Source organism: Conger conger, chromosome 2 (genome assembly GCF_963514075.1).
Source record: "Conger conger chromosome 2, fConCon1.1, whole genome shotgun sequence".
NCBI classification, from domain to species: Eukaryota; Metazoa; Chordata; class Actinopteri; order Anguilliformes; family Congridae; genus Conger; species Conger conger.
This window is the reverse complement of record NC_083761.1, coordinates 26,399,576-26,419,953: the sequence shown is the minus strand read 5'-3', so window position 1 is coordinate 26,419,953 and position 20,378 is coordinate 26,399,576. Positions and strand designations below refer to the sequence as shown.

At 38.3% G+C, this 20,378-nt stretch overlaps 1 protein-coding gene across 1 annotated transcript in view; it reads right to left on the bottom strand.

The window, feature by feature from the left end:
* Positions 1-1,776: 1,776 nt before the first annotated feature.
* The window catches only part of gabrz (gamma-aminobutyric acid type A receptor subunit zeta), a 41,544-nt gene continuing 22,942 nt past the window's right edge, over positions 1,777-20,378 (bottom strand). The window contains exons 3-10 of the mRNA XM_061231216.1: positions 15,492-15,604; positions 14,853-14,920; positions 14,492-14,709; positions 14,100-14,182; positions 5,311-5,448; positions 4,886-5,038; positions 4,257-4,450; positions 1,777-2,486 (exon numbers count right to left, since the gene is read on the bottom strand). Of these exons, the coding sequence (XP_061087200.1) occupies positions 2,163-2,486; positions 4,257-4,450; positions 4,886-5,038; positions 5,311-5,448; positions 14,100-14,182; positions 14,492-14,709; positions 14,853-14,920; positions 15,492-15,604 (1,291 nt within the window). The 3' untranslated portion in view covers positions 1,777-2,162. The remainder of the gene's footprint in view (positions 2,487-4,256; positions 4,451-4,885; positions 5,039-5,310; positions 5,449-14,099; positions 14,183-14,491; positions 14,710-14,852; positions 14,921-15,491; positions 15,605-20,378) is intronic.

Below are 20,378 nucleotides of genomic sequence, written 5' to 3'. Positions count from 1 at the left end.
AACATCTTTATCCAAGAAATGCAGAGGCGCAAAGACAGTGGCATTTTATCTGCATTATCCAATTATTATGATGGATATTTTATTCATATCTACATTCAAACTCAGTCAGCTGTATAGTGTACACACAATTCTTTTGCTTTATTTTATGCCTGCATTTCATGAACAATTCATTTTGAATTGTTAATGAATTCTGTCATTAGTGATGGCTAATGTCAGTAGAATATGAGTGTTAAATGAAGCACACAATATGGACATGTATAATACTGCTCAGAGCCACTTTGTCTGCATGGAAACATAATCTCTTAAATGTCTTTTGGGTGAGACATTATGCCAAGGATTTGACCCAATGTATTCAAGGCCCTATTGCACTTATCGCAAAGAGCACCCCTGACTGGCAGTGCTCAAAAAATGCTTTAAAAAAATAAACAATATAATAATTGACATAAACTCAAAAATGCCAACTTGAAAAATACTGTACTTTATGTTCAGTTTGGTTTCATCTGACCACACCTTTGTTCAATCATATTTAAAATGACCAAATGAGTAAAATCAATGGTATAATGAATTTCACCAAGTTGCAGGCAATTTTGTTTGACAATCGGTTTGCCTCTACCATAAGGGTGAGACTTGGCTATAAGTGGACTTTCCAGCAAGACAATGACCGAAAGCATACCTCAATACACACATAAATGGTTCTGTGACAACAAAATCTGTTTATTTCGTAATCCGTTTACCGATTTTCAAGAAAAAATAATTTTCCCCTGGACTATACTTCAGCAAATGCAGTTTTGAACTACTTGTTTTTGTTGCATAAATACATCACTAGGTCATTTAAGTACAGAACTAATTTAAAACATGCCGTACAGGGTTTCCTACCCTTTCCATCTAGGTGTCATATTCAGATAACAGACACTTTAGAAATATTGCTGCCTTTGCATAGGAGAATGAATATTCAGACGTGTGTAAAACATCAAGTGAGCGTTTGCGTTGGACTTCATAAACCTGTAATTGTATTGGCTAATGGGGCTCTGGTTAACCAAATTTTTAAATACATTTGCAGGTTACTAAAATTTCCCTCAGGATGAATAAAGTATCTATCTATCTATCTATCTATCTATCTATCTATCTATCTATCTATCTAGGTTTGTTAGGGTGAGTAATCCTTTTTTGGAGAGCTTTTTCAACATCTTTATGGAACGTATGTGAATAAAACACGTAAAGGTTCATTGCCTTTACATTTTGTTTAAAATTATTTTGGGTTTAATAGAAAAGTAAGCTTTTTCTGATCATTCTTGTGTCTGGACAAAAATATGTGCATATTTGGAGAGATTTGGGGATACCTGAGGACATCTAGGTGCAGTTTTGGGAAAACGAATGTGGAATTTGAATGCCTGTAGATATCTTTACCAAATCTTGTACACACATTGAGAGTGCACAAGAGTCAAGTTTGTGCACAAATATAAAGTAATTCCGGGTTGGTCCTTGAGTTAGAAATTGAGATATTCAGTGTTAAACAGTAAAAACATAAGGCGTTTTGTAATTGTTTAGAATTTTTATGTATCTTTTGTGTACCCTGTATGTACATGTCCATGTGTGTGCAGTAAATAGTTTTCCAGATATTGACACTTTCATAGGACTAGCACAAAATAGGCTGAAATTGCCTTCTAGGGGAAGTGTAAAAAGTGGGTTAAATGAATGCTTGATGTTGGTGGGTTCCAATGAAACATTTCAAGTACAGTATCTTTCATATTTGCATATTAGATTTTATCTCAATATAGTCGACAATGCCACTGTACCTATATAAAACAGTGTCTGCATTCATATGAGAAGGAGATCCTAGAGGAGACAATACAGTTGTACCAATATAAAAGAATAATTCTGTATTCATGGGGGAAGGATACTGTTTATAGGAGGCTGTGGAGATCCCAGCTCCAGTCCCAACGTATTGTCTCCATTGTTCCTGCACCTCCCTCTGTGCATCTACCCCTAACACAGATTCCAGTAGCCAGTGACCATGTGCACACGGCTCTTACCTGCCATCTCACCCTAAATTCATGGACAAAATGTGTCCATTCGCAAAATATCTTTCACACCCATAGTCAGCTACATCAAATACAGAAACACGCCAGCACACACACTTGCACACACACACTGTCAAAGTCTTAAAGATACAGATAATATGTCCAGTAGAGGAAGTTAATGAAGATGAAGGACAGAGGGAAAGAGAGACGTGAGTAGTTATCGATATAGTGTGGATTCTCCACCCGGCAACAGTTGAAGAAGCAGAACGCCTTCTGCAGGATGGACATGGTCTTATAGCAGGGGCCCTGTGGCTCCGGTGGGCTCACTGCCATCCGTTCACTTTCTGAGGGGCTCCTCTTATTGGCTAGCGCTTCCTGCTGCTTCCTGACATGGAGGGTGCTGCTGCTAATGGACGTGACAATCCCATTCATCTCGTCCTCCCGTTCCTGCATCTCCTGTCCGTACTGTAGGCAGGGACAGATGCGCAGGTCAGACACAGCACATCCACACTCAATGTCAAACAGAAACATGTACACGCTCACTGCCACGGTGAAGCTCATTTCCTACACAGCAACCCTTCTCGCATCGGAACTTTTAGAAGTTGTGTCATGTTAATCCGACATTCCGGAAAAGTTGCTCCGGCAATTTGCCTCCTCAAGACCTAGGAACATTTACATAAATGTTCTGTTTTGATGTTATAATGAATAGAAAAATGCAACATGAACTGATCAAGGGTGCAAACCTTGACTTCTTATCACCCGTCTAGCTATGTTGCTTTTTACTACTGGTTAAAATACACTAAATTAATTATAATAAACTACAGTAATTAGCTACACATTACATGCTGTCACTATCTGTAATGGGTTGCCTTGCTTAGTTGGGCAGTACCTCTTAGAGCCGATCCTGTCACATTCATGTCTCCCTCGTGCAGTCGATAATCGCTGATTGCATGAGAATTGGGTAATCAGGAACAGGGGTGCCGCATCTACATAAGCCCAGTCTTTCCAAGAGCTGGGGCTTGTTTGTTACTCCTTCATTGATCTTCTGCACTGTTAGTCTTTTATTTTTGTTTGTGCACTAATGTGAGGTGGGGACAGACTAGTATCATTTACCCGTGATAATATTGGATATGGGAGCTGAACACGCAGCAATCCTTCATCATCTTAGGGGAATGAGGACGGTCTGCCTCACTTCACGTTCATATTTTATTTTTGGGGCACAAATGTCAGATATGTGACAGATGGAGGATGGGATTCCTCTGGGAATTGAATCTTCCTTCTCTCTAGGCCAAGTGTTAGGGTTTATTGCACCCTGCGCTGCACGCTTGCTCTCATAAGCTGTTCATCCACCTAGTTAATTTTGTGTCTTGTGTTAACGGCTACCTTTTTCAGTAAGAGTTTAAAAAGAGTTTAAAGTGGATGGTTGAAGTACTGAGGCCCGCTTGTACTTAGGATGATTGGCTCAGACTTCCTGTGGCTTAGGGCAAGTGTGAGGACGATGTTCTCCCTGTTTGTATATGGAACTTTCTCTTGGCGCTGACAGCCACTTTACGTTTGTTTCTTCATAGCGAGGTGTTTCTTTTTGCCACTTTATTCAAAGCGCAGTGTTTTCCATTCTTGTCAGTTTAGTGGTTGAAAGTAACATCCCTATGAGAAAGAGCGTTGTGCACCTTCAGTACCCGGGGATCTGAGGAGGAGGTCTTCATGGTGGATCGTGTAGTTAGGTTACTTCCGCATGGGTTTCTTGGTGGAGACGCTTATACATTTAATTTGCTTCTTAGTGCAGGTCTATTTTATGTTTTACACTAGGTTAGATACGCGACAGAAGGAAATGATTATAAATAATATTTATATTAATATTATGGTAATGTATTAAAGTGTCTAGAGACTCTAATGAATCTAATGAATAACTGCTCAGCTTTGGTCTTGAAAACTGGTGTTGTCCTGAAAACAGGTGGTGGTGGTGGTGGTGAGCATGACTGTAAACAGTACAATTTTGATTGCTAATCAGACTCAACATTATTTGAGACATGGGTGATTAAAAGGTACTCTCCCAGAGTAAAATTAAATTTACACTGAACATTTTGGTATGATGATAGTGATGTTGATTATTTTGATAGGAGCCATTATGATAATGCTGACTGGTGAAGATGTTGATGATGGAGATGATGGACATGTTTATAACACTGATGGTAATAATGGGGGTGATGTTGGTAATGCTAGTTCAGTTCTCACCATTAGTGCATTAGCTTTGTTGGGCTGGTGTAGGGAGCAGAAGTGGGCAACAGCGTATTCAATCAGAGCACCGAAGATGAAACTGAAACAAATGCCCAGGTATACATCAATGGCCTTGATGAAGCAGTTGGCATTGGGGAGAGACGTACGGGCACCCATCATCAGAGTGGTCATGGTTAGTACTGTGGTCACACCTCAAAAAAGACACACAAACAAACAATAGAATGAGCCCTCTGGAAACTTCACTACTACTTGTTTCATTCACATTACATCAATTACATTTTGAGCAGTTGTGCTCCTAAATGATTACATAGAATACGTTTTATTTGCATTGTATGCTTACAGTACATAGCTATAAACCTTTAAAAAAACCTTTACAATAATCTGCAACATTAAAAACCTTCTATGTGGTTTCGTTTCATGTTAATTGAATAGTGTCATTACTTATTTAATACTGGAGTTTAAAATACCTTGCAGACTGAATGCAGGTAGAAGTGGATTTGCTTGTGTTTTTACTGAGCTAAACAAGCCATTCAAACAGAATTATGTTGGAAGTCAACAGTAATGTTTCCTGTGGGAATGGACAGGGATTTTACCTATGAAGATATGGGAAAGCATAGGAATTTTACCTATGCAGATTCGAGCAGGGACGGAGGACTGGCTTATCCAGAAGGAGACCCAGGAGAGCACCACCAGCAGGCTAGATGGGACATATGTCTCCAGGATGAAGTAGAGGATGCTTCTCTTCAGCTCAAAGTGGAAGATCAGTTTGGGGTAATGACCTGGGGGGTTGCGGGCTGGCGTTCGTCACTTTTATATCGGAAAGCTTCTGAAGAATTAGCATATATTCTGAATTGCTCAATGACATTTTCTTTATTCAAAATATAAGGCAATGAGATTATTTTACACAACAGAGCCAGAAACAGATGTAAACATATAAAAATGTAAATAAATGAAACAGAACTGCTAATTTTAGAACCAGTGCCATTTTAAACATTTGAAAAGCCTAAACTGCTATATATTTCTGTATGCCACTACCCCCCCCCCCCAACACCTGTTTCATAGACCGCTTCTGATTCAGACGTGTAGTAGTCCTCCAAGGTGTATTGTGCCAGTTGTAGCGTGTCCAGACCACTGACAGACTCATTTCCTCTTGTCCAATAAAACATCACGTCATTAACATTATATCCCCCTAAACAGAAGAAACATTTTGCTGCAGCAAATCACTATGCCACATACACATATACTCTACAGCAATGGTTCCCAAACTCAGTCCTGGGGGACCCTTGTGTATGCTGATCTTTGTTCCAACCACAATTGCAATCCCAGAACTTTAACAAGCTGTTAATTTTTCTTAATTATGTGCTATTGATGTTTCAAGGGATTATTTACCCTCCTAAACCACGTTATGGCCACAAATAATACAATTCCCGTTCATTGTGCTTATTGTGCTATATTGCAAGCAAATACATAAAAAAGCAAACTAAAGACTGAGGTAAATCAGGTTCCTAATTGGTGAAATTGTGTACACCTTGCCACTAAACCCAACCACGTGGAAGATGAAAATTTCTTAAACAAAGCAAATGATAACGGGCCAATGCTGCAATGTGTTGAAAATTCATGTAAAAAAAAAAAAGGTGTTCAGGAACCTAATTAGGAGCCCAAAATGTGGCTTAAAAGAATAAGAAAAATGAACACTTTGTTCTGTGACGGCAATTGTGTTTAAGCCAAAAACCATCATACACAGGGGGCCCCAGTTTTGGAACCACTGCTCTACAGTACAACACAATAAATCAGTGATAATCAATCAGCTGGTCACATACAGTACCCTCCAAAATGATTCACACCCTTGATAAAAAGCTATATATACAGTGCAGTCTATAAGTATTTGGACAGTGACATTGTTTTGTTGTTCTTGTGCTCTGTACTCCAGCAACGAAACAGTTGAAATATAATTGTCACTGTGTGGTTAAAGTGCAGACCTTCCACTTTCATTTGAAGGTTTTTACATCCATATTGGGTGAGCCGTGCATGAATTTTATACATAGACGCCCAAATTGTAGGGGACCAAAAGTAATTAGTTTTAAGACATGAAACAATTCCTATTTCTCTAAAACTATTCCACGATTCCTAAACTATCAATACAAATCTCAAACATCCATGCCAAAATCAAATTATCTTCTCAAAAAGATATACTCTTCCATCAGAATTAAACTTTGCCTTCATATGGCAAACACACAAGCATCAAAAACACAAACAATGTAGATTATCTGTAGATTATCTCACACCACTGAGATAAATTCAAAGTGAGTGAGGAGTTGTATACTTATTTTTAGATTTTGATATTTGCAGTTAAACTACTAAGAAATAAGGGAGTGTGAAAATTTCCAAATATTTTATTTGCATTACAGAAAATGTATGATGAGTGAAAACTACTGTACAGTAAACAACACAGTTGAAGGAACAAAACAAGGTAGTCATTTCAAAGGAGAGCATTAAAAAAGGAACTCGGTATCTGCAGCACTATGAACAAAACCTGAAATTCATAGAATATTTTACAATTCACACTACTCAGCATCATTGCTGCTGTCTCTTCTCTGGGCTGGGTCAGGCCACAACATTTTATCCACTTCACACCTGATGTTAGCTCTTCCAAGGCAGTGTGGGAAATATGCCCTGGCATGCCTGATCCATCCTTGGATGGATTCAAGCACATCTCCACAGGCCTCCTTCATGGCCCGTACAGGATTTTCCCACACATATGGGTTGCGATTGTACACCCTCCACTACCATGCAGAGAAAAAAAATGGTGAATATGCAGCCAGAAATAACACCAAAAATCTAGGGTGGTCAGTGAACCAGCCACAAACCAGAGCTGCGCAATAGAAACATAGTGGGACTACTCTGCCCGCCCTGGCTCCCCTTCTTCCTGTTGATGTATGCTGTTTTCCATGTTACTTAGGAATGCAATGAGGTGTGCCGTGTTGTAAGGCCCCAGTGTAACATGGCGATAGAGGACGCCCCGCTGGCTAATGGTGGCACACAGAGTCATGTTGCCTCCTCGTTGTTCTGTCACTTCAACAATGGCATGCTGGCCAATGATATTTATTTCTCATCAACAAAGACACATTTTGGGTTCGGCCAGAGCAAAAAGCTAAAAAATTCTCTACATAAAATATTGTATATATATTGTAAATACAGTAAGGTGGGTACTAGAGTATTGATGTTCTGCCTGGCATATAGTGCTATCAGTAGCATCATCAATGAACAAAAGTGAGCCAGGTTCTGTGGCAGCCATACATGTGCAAGCCATAACACTGCCTCCCCCATGTTTGACAGATGAGGTGGCATGCTTTGGACCAAAATGCTTTGTTCCAGAACTGTAACCTGGCCAGTCTATTGTTGAGGTTCTATTGGTGAACCCTCTGAGGTTATGCTGGCATAGTCTTCTCTTGATGGATATTTTTGCTCATTTATTGAAAATCATTTTCATGGGTATTCAGACCTATGTAATACTGTGGCACTCCAAATTGTGGTCAGGTGCATCCTTTTTGCTTTAAATATCCTTGATGTGTCTAGAACTTGATTGAAGTCCACCAGTGGCAAATTGAATTGATTGAACATAGTTTAGAAAGGCACACACCTGTGTATATAAGGTCCCACAATTCACACTGCATGTCTGGACAAAATCCAAGCAACTGAAAACTGAAAATGAGGTCCAAGGAACTCTCTGTAGACCTCCGCGATAGAAATTGTGGCAAGGCATAGATCAGGGCAAGGGTATAAAACCATTTCTAACGCTTTGAGTGTTCCCAGGAGTGCAGTGGCCTCAATAATTATGAAATTGAAGAAGTTTGGAACCACCCGGACACTTTGTAGAGTTGGCCGTCCAGCCAAACTGAGTAACCAGGCCTGAAGGGAGACTATCTCCATCAATTAGGCCTTTATGGTAGAGTGACAAGATGGAAGGCACCTTCAGAAAAAGGCATATGACAGCCCGCTTGGAGTTAAAGGAGCATGAGGAAAAAAATTGTCTCTGATGAGACAAAAATATAACCTTTTGGGCAGAACTGACAGCACGACAATGACCTGAAGCATTCAGCCAAGTAAATGCTGGAGTGGCTTCGGGACAAGTCTCTGACTGTCGTTGAGTGGCCCAAGCCCAGACTTAAACCCCATAGAACGTCTCTGGAGAGACCTGAAGATGCTTCCCATCCAGTCTGATCAAGCTTGAGGGGATATGCCAGGAAGAATGGAATAAACTGCCCAAATCCAGGTGTGCAAAGACTGGAAGCTGCAAAGTACTGAATGAAGAGATTTTGATTTTGAATACATTTGTTAAACTTTCTAAAAAATGTTTTCACTTTGTCATTATGGGTTAGTGAGTGTCGATTGATCATTTTATCCATTTAAAAATCTACAACACTTGACACTTCTTTGGTCCTTATGTTGAGAGACAACAACAGACTCCAAATGCAGGACCATCACCATCAGGCTCAAGGAGGCACAGTCGTCCATGTCAGCCATTTTGTAAGTTCATTCTGTTTTATAGGCTAGTGGTAATTTCTAGCAAATTATTTCATGATTTAACAGAGTTCAGGACAACAAATTAGAAGTCGGCAACATCATAAATATAAACCAACACTATAATCTATAATAATATAATCAACTCTAGACCTTTTCCTAGCTTTTATGCATGAACTAATGATGCAACTTAAGACACCTCTCCAAGAAACATTTGAGCAGCCAACTGTCCAATTAGTTTTGTTCCCATAAAATTGTAGGGAATATGTATAATAAGTATACGGCTACAATTCCTACACTGTTCACCCTATATAGATGTAGAAACCCTCAAATTAAAGCTAGAAGTCTGCACTTCAATTTATTTCAGTTTGAACATGCTGGTGTACAGAGCCAAAACAACACAAATGTGTCACTTATAGACAGCAAATAATTAAAGATAATAGTCTGCCTTTTAACCTCATTATTCATTGCTTAATTTAAAAACCAATATTCTACTGTACCGAGTCAAAAGATCAGAAATTGTACCACTGTCCAAATACTTACGGACTGCACTATAAAAGGTATCATTTTTGTTAATACGTTGTTTTGCCTCATTCCTTATCCCTAGAGGGAGCTACAGTTTCTACATTACATTACATTATTGGCATTTGGCATTTGGCAGACGCTCTTATCCAGAGCGATGTACAATTGATTAGACTAAGCAGGAGACAATCCTCCCCTGGAGCAATGCAGGATTAAGGGCCTTGCTCAAGGGCCCAACAGCTGTGTGGATCTTATTGTGGCTATACCAAGATTAGAACCACCGACCTTGTGTGTCCCAGTCATTTACCTTAACCACTACGCTACAGGCTGCCCCATAGAGGCCCTCTATAGGCACAGCATGGGCCAATGAACCCCTTAATTGTATAAACTCTTTCTCACATATAGTAGTATGGCTTAGGTCTAAAGGAGCATACATTATTGATTTATAGCATGTATTGTTCAAAGTGAGTGAGAGTAATTGTGACTCATTTACTTTAAAGAGCCCATGTCTTGTCATTTGGGATTTCCTGACGTGCGTTGTGAAGCTCATTAGTGCAAAGACTCCGGCAGATGAGTACCACAGTGCTCAGTGGAGGAAATTAACCTGCTACATTCCAGTCCTCAGCAGGATAATAAGGCAAGAAAACAAGAAAGGCTGCTATATACTGTTTGCTCATATTTAGGCTTCTCATCATTTGCTTATTAAGTAGTCACTGTTACCCACTATTTGTGTTTCAATACCCTTCTGCTGCAATACACGATAAAACTCCTACATACTCCCATCACATCTCATACCATTTGTTACTTTCCTGTCCCAGTCTATCTCTCCACTCCCAGAGTTTGCAAAAGGATTGGTGTGATATGGCAAAGCCACAACTTCTAAAACTTGGTCTGTGTGCCTCCATCCTTGTAACTTTTAACTGCATTGTGAAACTGTAACTGCCAATCATTATTAAATAGTCACATGTGGAAAATACACATGAAAATCTAACACAACAAGCACTGCATGCATTTTACTTGTGTAAAACTTACAGAAAAAAGCATGTGTCAAAAAACTATGTGTTTTTAGTTCCTAGCATGTTGGCTGTTCATGTGTTAAATACAGTAATCACCTGTGGAAAACACACATATGAAAAATACACACATGAACTGCATGCAGTGCTTGTGTTCATTTTTCACAAGTATGTTCACTTTTTTCTCATGTGGAAAATATGTATGTGTAACAGTTTGCATTCCATGTGTATTTTTCACTTTTGGTTGTTCAAATGTGGAAAAACCAAAATATGTGTATTTGTCAGAAAACCATGTACTAATACTTCAAATTCCTGATTTGGGAAAAATAAATATAACGTTATTTGTAACAGTATCTGAGTAAACATGATTAGGGACATGGCAAATGTGCTTACTTTCACTTTAAGGAAAGCTATTTTTATTTTTTTTATTATTATTTATGTTCGGGGGAGATCACTGGAAAACATTGTGTCATGACTTTTGATCCTAATGTTTTTCCCAAAATATACTGTCATTTATCATGGGGATGTAAAAGGCACCAAACTGTAGGAATAACACAGCTGACATGCTAATTGATTTTAATGCTGTACAGAGCCTCAGAGAACCAAAGCTCATCCCTGTTTTAAATTCTATTCAGTACTGCAATGGGCTCTGCACAGTAGCAAACTTTCATGAGAATCTCTTTAGCACAAATTGTTTTGTTGCCTCCTTTAAAACATTTGACAAATGCCACCATTACAGCGACAAAGGATTCGGTTACTCCTGTTATAATTTATGAACCAATTATGGTTTCAGAATACAGCTTACAAAACAGTGATACTGGCCAACATATAAAGTGACATGCAGCACATTCAGTACTTGATCATTGAAGAAACCATGCAAAATACCTGCTGGGAGGTTTCATGTAAGATTCAGATGACTTCCCAAAATTTCCTGCTTATTAAGATGAATAAATTAAGTATGACAGTGATTTTTTTAAGGAATTGTGTCCGGGATTCTATTTGAAGCCAGGCCTCGGATAATAGCCGGGGGCGTGGCCGATTCGGACAAATAAAGGCTGGCCCCCAAATACAAGCCGGGGTAATATTGCCTACCAGTAGGGCTATCAATCCATGAGCACTAGAAGACATTGTTTCGATTTAACTCAATGAAATAAAAGAGCTCTTCTTAATATTTTATATTGTTGGTTGGTTTAATACTGTTGCTAATGAAAAGTCGTACACCATGGGTCTCCAACACGTTGCTCTCAAGCTACCAGTCGCTTGCCGCCCCCTTCTAAGTAGCTTGCCAAAGGCTGAAGCAGTATACATTTAAACACAATTGTTGCCGCAAGCCATTCCAGCCTACGAATTTAATAAAAAGTAAATCAGGCAAAATAAAAAATTAACTCAATTTAGGCTACTTGGCTACGCAATAAGGTTTCCATGTATTTACAGCACAGCGCACGTTCAATGAATGAATGAAAGCGGCTGCCTTGGCTCGCAATAAACAGACAGGTGGAAATCCCGACACTCCTTCAACAACATAAAACTTAACAGTGAACCATCAAATACCCCCCAGATTTCAGTGCCCATTAGTCCCAACATTTAGCAATAGAATCAAACAGTCCAAAAGTAAATTAAATCCCAAACCAAAGCGAAAATCTTTTGACAGCCTGCTCCAAACGAAACGCATGTCTCACTATAAAACGCACTTCAGGAAAAAAAGATCCTTAACTTGCTGTTATCTACGTTAATTTGTTATTGTTCATGAAGGCGTGTCTGGCAAGTTGTTATTTTATGGATTCTGGACTTGCATGTGATTTATTGTGTTTGAGAATATTTGCAATAAACTAAGTCTGTTAAGACTGACACTATGACTTACCAAACGGTGTTTCCTGATTAGCCTACACATTGATTTCTGAACAGTTACAGGAAGTGTAGCCTTTTACTTTATTTCTAAGAATAAAATTCTACAACAGAAGCCTAATAAGAAATAAAGGCCTACCTCGAATACAAGCCTGCCCCAAATAAAGGCCTGTGCTTTGTGCAGCCTAAGTAAATAAAAGACCCCGGACACAATTTGAGGATTTACAGTATTCCCAACCTGATCCTGAGACTTTGATTTTGAGAATTTAGTTTGAGGTAGCTACATACTGTATAACAGCTGAGTCTAAGGTACTAGCATTGCCTTATTTAGAATGCCACATATGATAATGTCAATTATTAATTCAACACTAACATAGCATTATACAGTGCAGTCCATAAGTATTTGGAGACTGGTACAGTTTCTCTTCTTTTGGCTCTTTATTCCAGTACATGGCATTTGAAAATAAGCAATGAATATAATATTCTCTTTTATACATAATGCCCCCATTTTAGGGGACCAAAGTAATTGGACAGTCACTTGCTTCCTTTGTGCAGGTACTAAGAAAGCAGTATACAGTATAGTCTTGCCAATCAATGCCAAGATAGCCTTTCGAAGATGCATCTTGCAGATTAGCCCCTGTAACAGAGTAGTCACTGACACATCCACACCTGCCCCCTGAAGACTGGTTCTGATCTGTTGGACAGGTGTTTGGGTTTTTTTCTTCATTATGGCGAGAATTATTCAGTCATTAACTGTCGAGATCTACCAGCCCCTTTGCAATTACTGCGCTCACCAGTGTTCTCTTTCTTCATATTAATGCTCTAAACAGTTTATTTTGGTAAGCCAATTTCTTATTTCTCAGCACCTGACTAATATGTATGAAAAGGATGTAATTCCTACACGGATCACCCAATGTGGATGTATATACCCTCAAATTAACAGGCAACTTTAACCTCATATTGTTCCATTTCAAATCCAACATGCTGGAGTAGACAGCCAAAGGAACATAATTCCTACCACTGTCCAAACACTTACAGACCTCACGGTATGAATCTATCATAAATACACAACCAGAGTATTACTATCAGAGTTTCCATTGCATGATGGCTATTCTGAATAAGTGAGATGCATTATAAGTCACCATCTAGTCAATACATTTTGTTGATTAATGAAGTATCACAAAATTAACTTGGGTAGGCTTCCCGGAAGCCTCTTAATGCTAAGAACCTCTTTAAATGCATCTTACAATTGCTCTTAAAATAACGTGGGTTTCCCAAACACTCTTAACAAAAGTGTTTCTTTAGACACCCACAGCCCACACACTACGCATTTGCTTTTGATGCATGCTTATAATCACAGCCTATAATGGCCAAAAAAATGCAGTAGCCGCATAGTCAATTCCTTTTCATGTATATTGAAAGAAAATATTGTAAAAAATCGAATAAATGCAAATGAAATAAAAATACTGTTATTGATACATGACAGTGTATTAAATAAAATTAAATTATTGATTATGTCACATTGATAACTTATTTTTATTTAACACATATTTTTAGTTAAATTAAATGCCATAAATACTGCAAGCAATAAATTAGGCCTAGGTTTCATTAATAAAACATATTGCTGCGCCCCAATTGTCATGACTGCACTTCAGAGAATCCTGAGTTGGAATCTAATGCATACGAATATGTAGAGGACAGAGTAATGTTTTGAGAAATAACTAAAAAATGGTTGTCTATTTTCTTAAATTTTACACAGTTACAGAGGGTCAAAATAACACTGCATAACACATTTGTATGCCAATTTGACACAGGACTTCGCATAACATTATATTTATTGCATTTTTACTATATTTAATCCCAGCAAATGGGTCAAATTGTATGAATACATGAATAAGTTAGGTGATGATGAAGTGTTGTGTAATGGCAGCGGGCTTACAGCTCTCCAATTGCAGGGTGCACGTCTGCGTGTCCATGGGATACTTGGTCAGATCCATGTTGCAAGCCACTGTTGTGGTAATTCTGGTGTAAAGGAGAAGTCACAAAAGCTGCTAAGCATCACCCTAATGCCCAAAGAATACCTCTCACTTTCACCTGGTATTCCCACAACACAGCCCTCTACTCAACAAAACCATACTGGCCCCAGCATATCCTTTTACTCCCAACCCACCCTCTTTTTCGTAAAATTATCCGCCCCCCTCTGACCGGTGACTTCATATGGCTTGGTGACACTAAACTGAGCCTCTCAGTAGGGTAAAAACAGTGCTGAAGTGTAGCGCATGGTAAAAAATGTTTTGCTTGATGTGGTGATGGAGAGAGGGCCCAGCTCACCTGAGGGCATACAGAACTGTCCCGTTCGGGAAGATTCGGATCAATCTGTTCTCCACGGTGATGTCATGAAGGAAAGATTTCTTGGAGTCGACGATGAAAGTATCTGGAACCCAGAGCAGTTCCACAAGCCGGCCATCCAAGCTCAGGCTCTTATTTCCGTTGAAGCACAAACGCTCATCTGTCCAGCGCTGCCTCAGAAAAATAGTGGCAGTGTAATCCTGTACAAACACAGAGAGAGAGTTCTTCCTTTCAATGTCGCTATAGTAATTGTATTTGAATTATCTAATCAATTTATTCATCAATTTATGGATTAACCTGACTTTTGAATTGATATATTACGTCACTTATTTACAATGTTTACCATGTTGATTTCTGATATTGTGTCAATGCTGGCAATGTCCAGACTCATTCCCACTGTAACAGGGCCATCTGTGAGGAGGGAGGGAGGGAAAGAGGAGAGAGAGAGAGAGAGAGAAAGAGAGAGAAAATGTACAAATAACAAACAAATAACCACACATTACAACAGTGGTATGCAGAAGAGCATCTCTGAACACACAACACATCATAACTCTAAGTGGATAGGCTACAGCAGTAGAAGTCTAATAAATACCCCTAACCCCTAACCAACCCCTTGGTGCTTGGTGAGTGTATATATAATATTTTTACAAATGTTTTATTTTAATGTATAGTTTGTGTTCATTTGTTTCTAATTGTTAATGTTAAGTATTTTTCAATGTGAAATTTATGTTATTTACATGTATATGCTTTGACAATACAAACTGTAATGTTGTGCCAATAAAGCAACTTGAATTTAACAGAAATTTAATTGAAAACACATCAGTGTTCTGGAACCTTGTTGCTTTCTCGTGTGGATGTTACATCAGCGTTGCAATGTTCAGTTCATTCCAATCACATATTTGTGATCTTAAAACGTGTTTTGATCCCGCAATCAGTGATACAGCATATAAGCAATTTGGTACATTCTTTAATCTGTCCTTACTGTCAAAGAATGGCCTGAGGTATTTATTATATCCTTTCATTAGCTTGTGAATTGTGGGGGGCAGGATATCTCCCTCCTTCACTTCAGCATGGAGCAAGGAGTCCTCCATCATCCTGAAAATAGCCAGCACAATCAACCGATTAGACAGTCTTGAAGTCAACCTGTTCCCATATGTAGAAAAAGTACAATAACTACAAAATACTAAATCTCACTCGTATAACCAAAATCTCACCACATGCAAAAACAGAACCTAACTCACAGAATATATTTTAATCACAGGACCCATGTGGAAAACTACAAAAAACTAGCAATATTCTTATCTGTGCAATACAAATAACTACAATAAAAAATCACTACAGTGAGGTGCAAACATTTGGGCACCCCTGTTTTAAATGTATGTTACAATTAATCTGTATGTAATTGAAAGCAAACCTGTGGCCTCATTCATAAAACGGACTTATGATCAATTTTGATCTTAAGTATGACTTACGCAGAAAATCACGTATAAGAAGCTCATCTCTGTACTTTGCAAATTGTAATCTCAGCATCCTATTGTTACTACTGATGAGTGGTTTGCATCTTGTGGTATAGCCTCTATATTGCTGCTCTCAATGGGCCAGATTTACGAAGCCTTTTGAACCAATTTTTCAGGTAGACATATGACGCATTCTGCCCAGAATTATTAAAGTTCACGCAATTAGTGAGGGTCAAATTATGCATGACATTTCTCCGCCTCTATGGAGCAGGCGTAAAGGGAGGCGCAAGACAGAAACACAGATCTCGGCTTTGAAATAATCTTTGAAACAAGAATCACACTATTTCAACCCCCAGAGCAAGAAATCATCAAACAGATTATTAATAGTAAATATTAATTAATAATTGCAGCCAAGCAATAATTAAGGCTGGGTGTTTGCCACAGAAAAAAATGTGAAGCAGTGATAAGTGACTGAAATAACGTGCTCAACCGTAGTGACAGCAACTGAAGTTTCAAAAAATCAGTGTTGCGTTGCTGGTAGTAAAAGAAATATGAGTAGGCTAAATGCAATGATGTGCTGCTTTTAATCGCTTTTGTCCATCGCTGAAAGAGCGTGTGTTTGTTTTGATTAGTTATCCTCAAGAACAATCGCGGAAAAGAAATGGGGCCTGCCAAAAAAGAGAAAATCCCATGAGACCATACAAATAAATATACTTCTGGGAGAAACAAAATATGCACTGGTACCTCCCACACGACATTCCCATTCAATCTCGGCAATAGTGAAGCTCATTCCAACGTTACATCTCGTGTTTAACGAAAATAGCCGCCACAGCTGGAACGTGTACACATTTTGTCCTGTACTGAATACGTTTTTTACGTACCATTCGATTCATGGATATCGCCACACGCAGTCAAGGCATTCAATGCACTAAGCACCTGTTTTAACTGCACTGTTTAAGATCTGTCTCTTTCGCAAAATGCGGTTTATAGGCAGTCCCATTTGCTAATTGCGCTGTAAATAAAACGTTAATTTCAGGCAGACTGCGACCGCGCCAACACACCCTCGTCAGGCAGCTTTTTGTGCTGCGTGCTTTCTGTACATAAATCTGCCCCTAAGTCTCCTTCGAATGGTTGATTGAGATTCCTTCACCCTTACCCTGTAAAGATTGTTTGTGATGTCACTGACTGATGTTTTGGGGTTTTTCTTCACAGCTCTCACAATGTTTCTGTCATCAACTGCTGTTGTTTTCCTTAGTCAATCTGCTTGATGTCTGTTGCTCAGTATACCAGTGGTTTCTTTCTTTTTCAGGACATTCCAAGTTGTCTTACAAGCTATCCCCAATGCTTGTGCAATGGCTCTGATTAATTTCCCCTCTCCCAAAGACAGCTCTCTGGTCTTCATGTCAGTTTATCTTTTCTAACACAAATGCAGTCTTCACAGGCAAAACCCAAGGCTAAAACCAAAATTAGAGATTCAGAACTATTTATTGTTTAACCAATAAATCTAATAGGACACATCTGAGCAACAAGAAACACCTGTCAGTCACATGTTCCAATACTTTTGCTCACCTAAAAATTGTGTTGTCTGATAGAAAAGGTGTTTTAAGTTGTTTAACAAATCTAAATACCAGGAAATAAAAGCTGAAATTCTGATCTGTCATCTCATGTACATCTTTTGACCTTATATTCAACTGTCTTCAGTGTATAGCAAAAACAAATTAACCTTGCTGTTCCAATACCTTTTGAGGGGACCGTATATTTTATTTTACATACAAGGAAACTATTTATTTCAATACATTTACTCATGTTTCAATGTTTTTATATTTAGTAATCTAATTTAATCATATATGAAAGTGGCCATAACAATAACTTGAATAATGTAAGTCATGACATGAATAACAAGAATTTTTAGCAAAATTCAATAAAATAAAACATATAACAAGTTAATATTTGAACCAAAATAATCTTACTAGATCTTTTTCTAGGCTTTTTTCCAAATGGAGAACCTCTCTCATAAATCCAAAATCTCACTCAGCTCACACAAATACAGATGATCACTCACAGAATGTCACTCATTTCACCCACATACAGAAACTCACTCATGCATGCAAAATCAGACTCACACAAATACAGAATTTCACACAAAAATTCTTCTGAAGAGGTACTAGCACATCCATTTCTACCTGATTGTAAAAATCATACATGTTGATAGATATGTTTCCTGAATGACACATATAAAAAACATATTTATTTTTACATGATTATGGCCCCTTTTATATACTCATGTGCAGAATTTGTAAAAACAATACAAGAAACAGAAAATATAAAATACATCCAGTTGGTTCCAGAATTATTGACACCCTTGATAGAAATGAAGAAAAAAGGTTATATTTAGTAAACAACATGTATAATAATCTATATGTTCAAACATATAGGAAAAGTACTATATGCTTTTATTTCAATACGTTTATTCTCATGTTTCAATGTTTTTAGTAAGTAATCTCATTTTTTCTGAAAACATTGGTGTCAAAATTATTGGAACCCCTAACAATTACTGTAAAAAAAATCAAAGTTAAATTGGCAATACAATTTTACTTAACTGAGTTCATCTCAGTCTAACGGAACTATATTGTGTCATTGCATCACTTCCTGTTTCATTGCAGTACAGAAATTAGGTGACTAAGGTGTAACGCAAAAACGACTGAGGTCAGTTTGTCACTATGGCAATTTTATCCATTTAAAATTACATCTATGACACAATAAAGTCTGCAAAATGTGAAAGGGTCTGAATACATTCTGAAGCCACAGTATAATGAACTTCACAATTGAGTTTTATATTGAGATCATATGAATTGTCTAATATGTCACTATATAAAAAAGGGGCCATAATCCTACAAAAAATATGCTTTCGATAAGTTTCAGTTAAAACATACTAATTAACATGAATTATTTTTACATTTTGCATAAGGGTACACATCTCTCCTCCCCTCCAAATATTGCATCCTCTGAACCGTACCATCCCACATGTAGTCACAAGGGGAAATAGCCAGAAGACAATCCTGACAGCAGTGGATCTGCTGTGGTGCTTGTGCATAATCCCCGCATAGCCTCTCTTACTGGCCTCTTCCCCATGGTCGCCCCAATCTGCCTGTCAGGCTCTCTGCTGCAGCTCTGATCCAGCTCTGATCCATATACGTATCACAAGGTCACAGGTTCACCACTCTCTGCATTTACAGCAGTTTTATCACTGGCCTGCAGTGTAGCAGCATACAGATTCAATACAAGCCATCAACTGAAATGACCCTGCAACCCAAAATATACTTTCCCCGCCAAGACAGATTATGGCTATTATAACACGCTCTTCGTATAACATTATACAGTACATCAAAGGTTTGTGATTTGTTTCCAAGCTCTTCCCACTGGCCTTATATAATCTTGCTCTGTTCCTCAGGGTTTTTGTTATGCACTGTACATTTTTCCATGATTCATATTTAATTGTGAACAAAACACCTACAGCATTTACGACACACGACTTAAGCCCATAAAAAAATTATAATATTCAGCAGACAGAAGGCATCTGTGTTTAACCCTTTGACTCCATCCATGTCCTCTGACTCAAAGGATCCACATTTATGTGACTCTGACCCAAAAAGTATTCAGACGTTTCACCAAATGTCACATTTTAATAAATTATAAATTAAGCATTGAGATTTCCTTCCGTGCGATATTCAGAAACTGAAATTCAGAAGATTTAACCCGTGTGTTCTGGAAGTTCCATGGTTACAAAAATGAAAAAAAATTGCCCTAACAAGGCCACATTGCCTTACCATTGGCCTGTGCTTGTAAGTCATTAAAATAGCTGTGACATTTTCTGGATAAAACCCCCACTCTGTTTAACATTGGTCAGGCTGTGAATCTGATTGAAATGTGTGGGAAATGAAGACTAAAGTATTCTCCAACAGGTAGAGATAAAGTAATATAAATATATAAATTGGGAAAATAATATAATAGTATCCAACTGTTTGAGTATTCCAGTAAGCACTGTTGGATGAATAATCAGGAAGTACAACCTGCGTCACACTATCTAAGCACTGCCTGGAAAAGACTGTCACTCAAAACTCTTCATAGGGGACACTTCTTAGAGACAGACCAACACTCACTTTGAAGGAGCTACATTTCAGTGGCTGAAAGTCGAGTAGATGCGCACCAGTCAACAACATCAAAAGCTCTGCATAAAACTGGCCTATATGAGAACGGAAAGAAAAATGCCATTACTGAAAAAGAACAATCTGAAAGTCTTTTTGAAGTTGTCTGAAAGCATTATAGTGACCCGGGTAAGGATGAGGAAAAAGTTTCACTGTGCTCTGATGAGACCAAGCTTTTTGGAAACAATCCAAAGTGCTACAGTACGA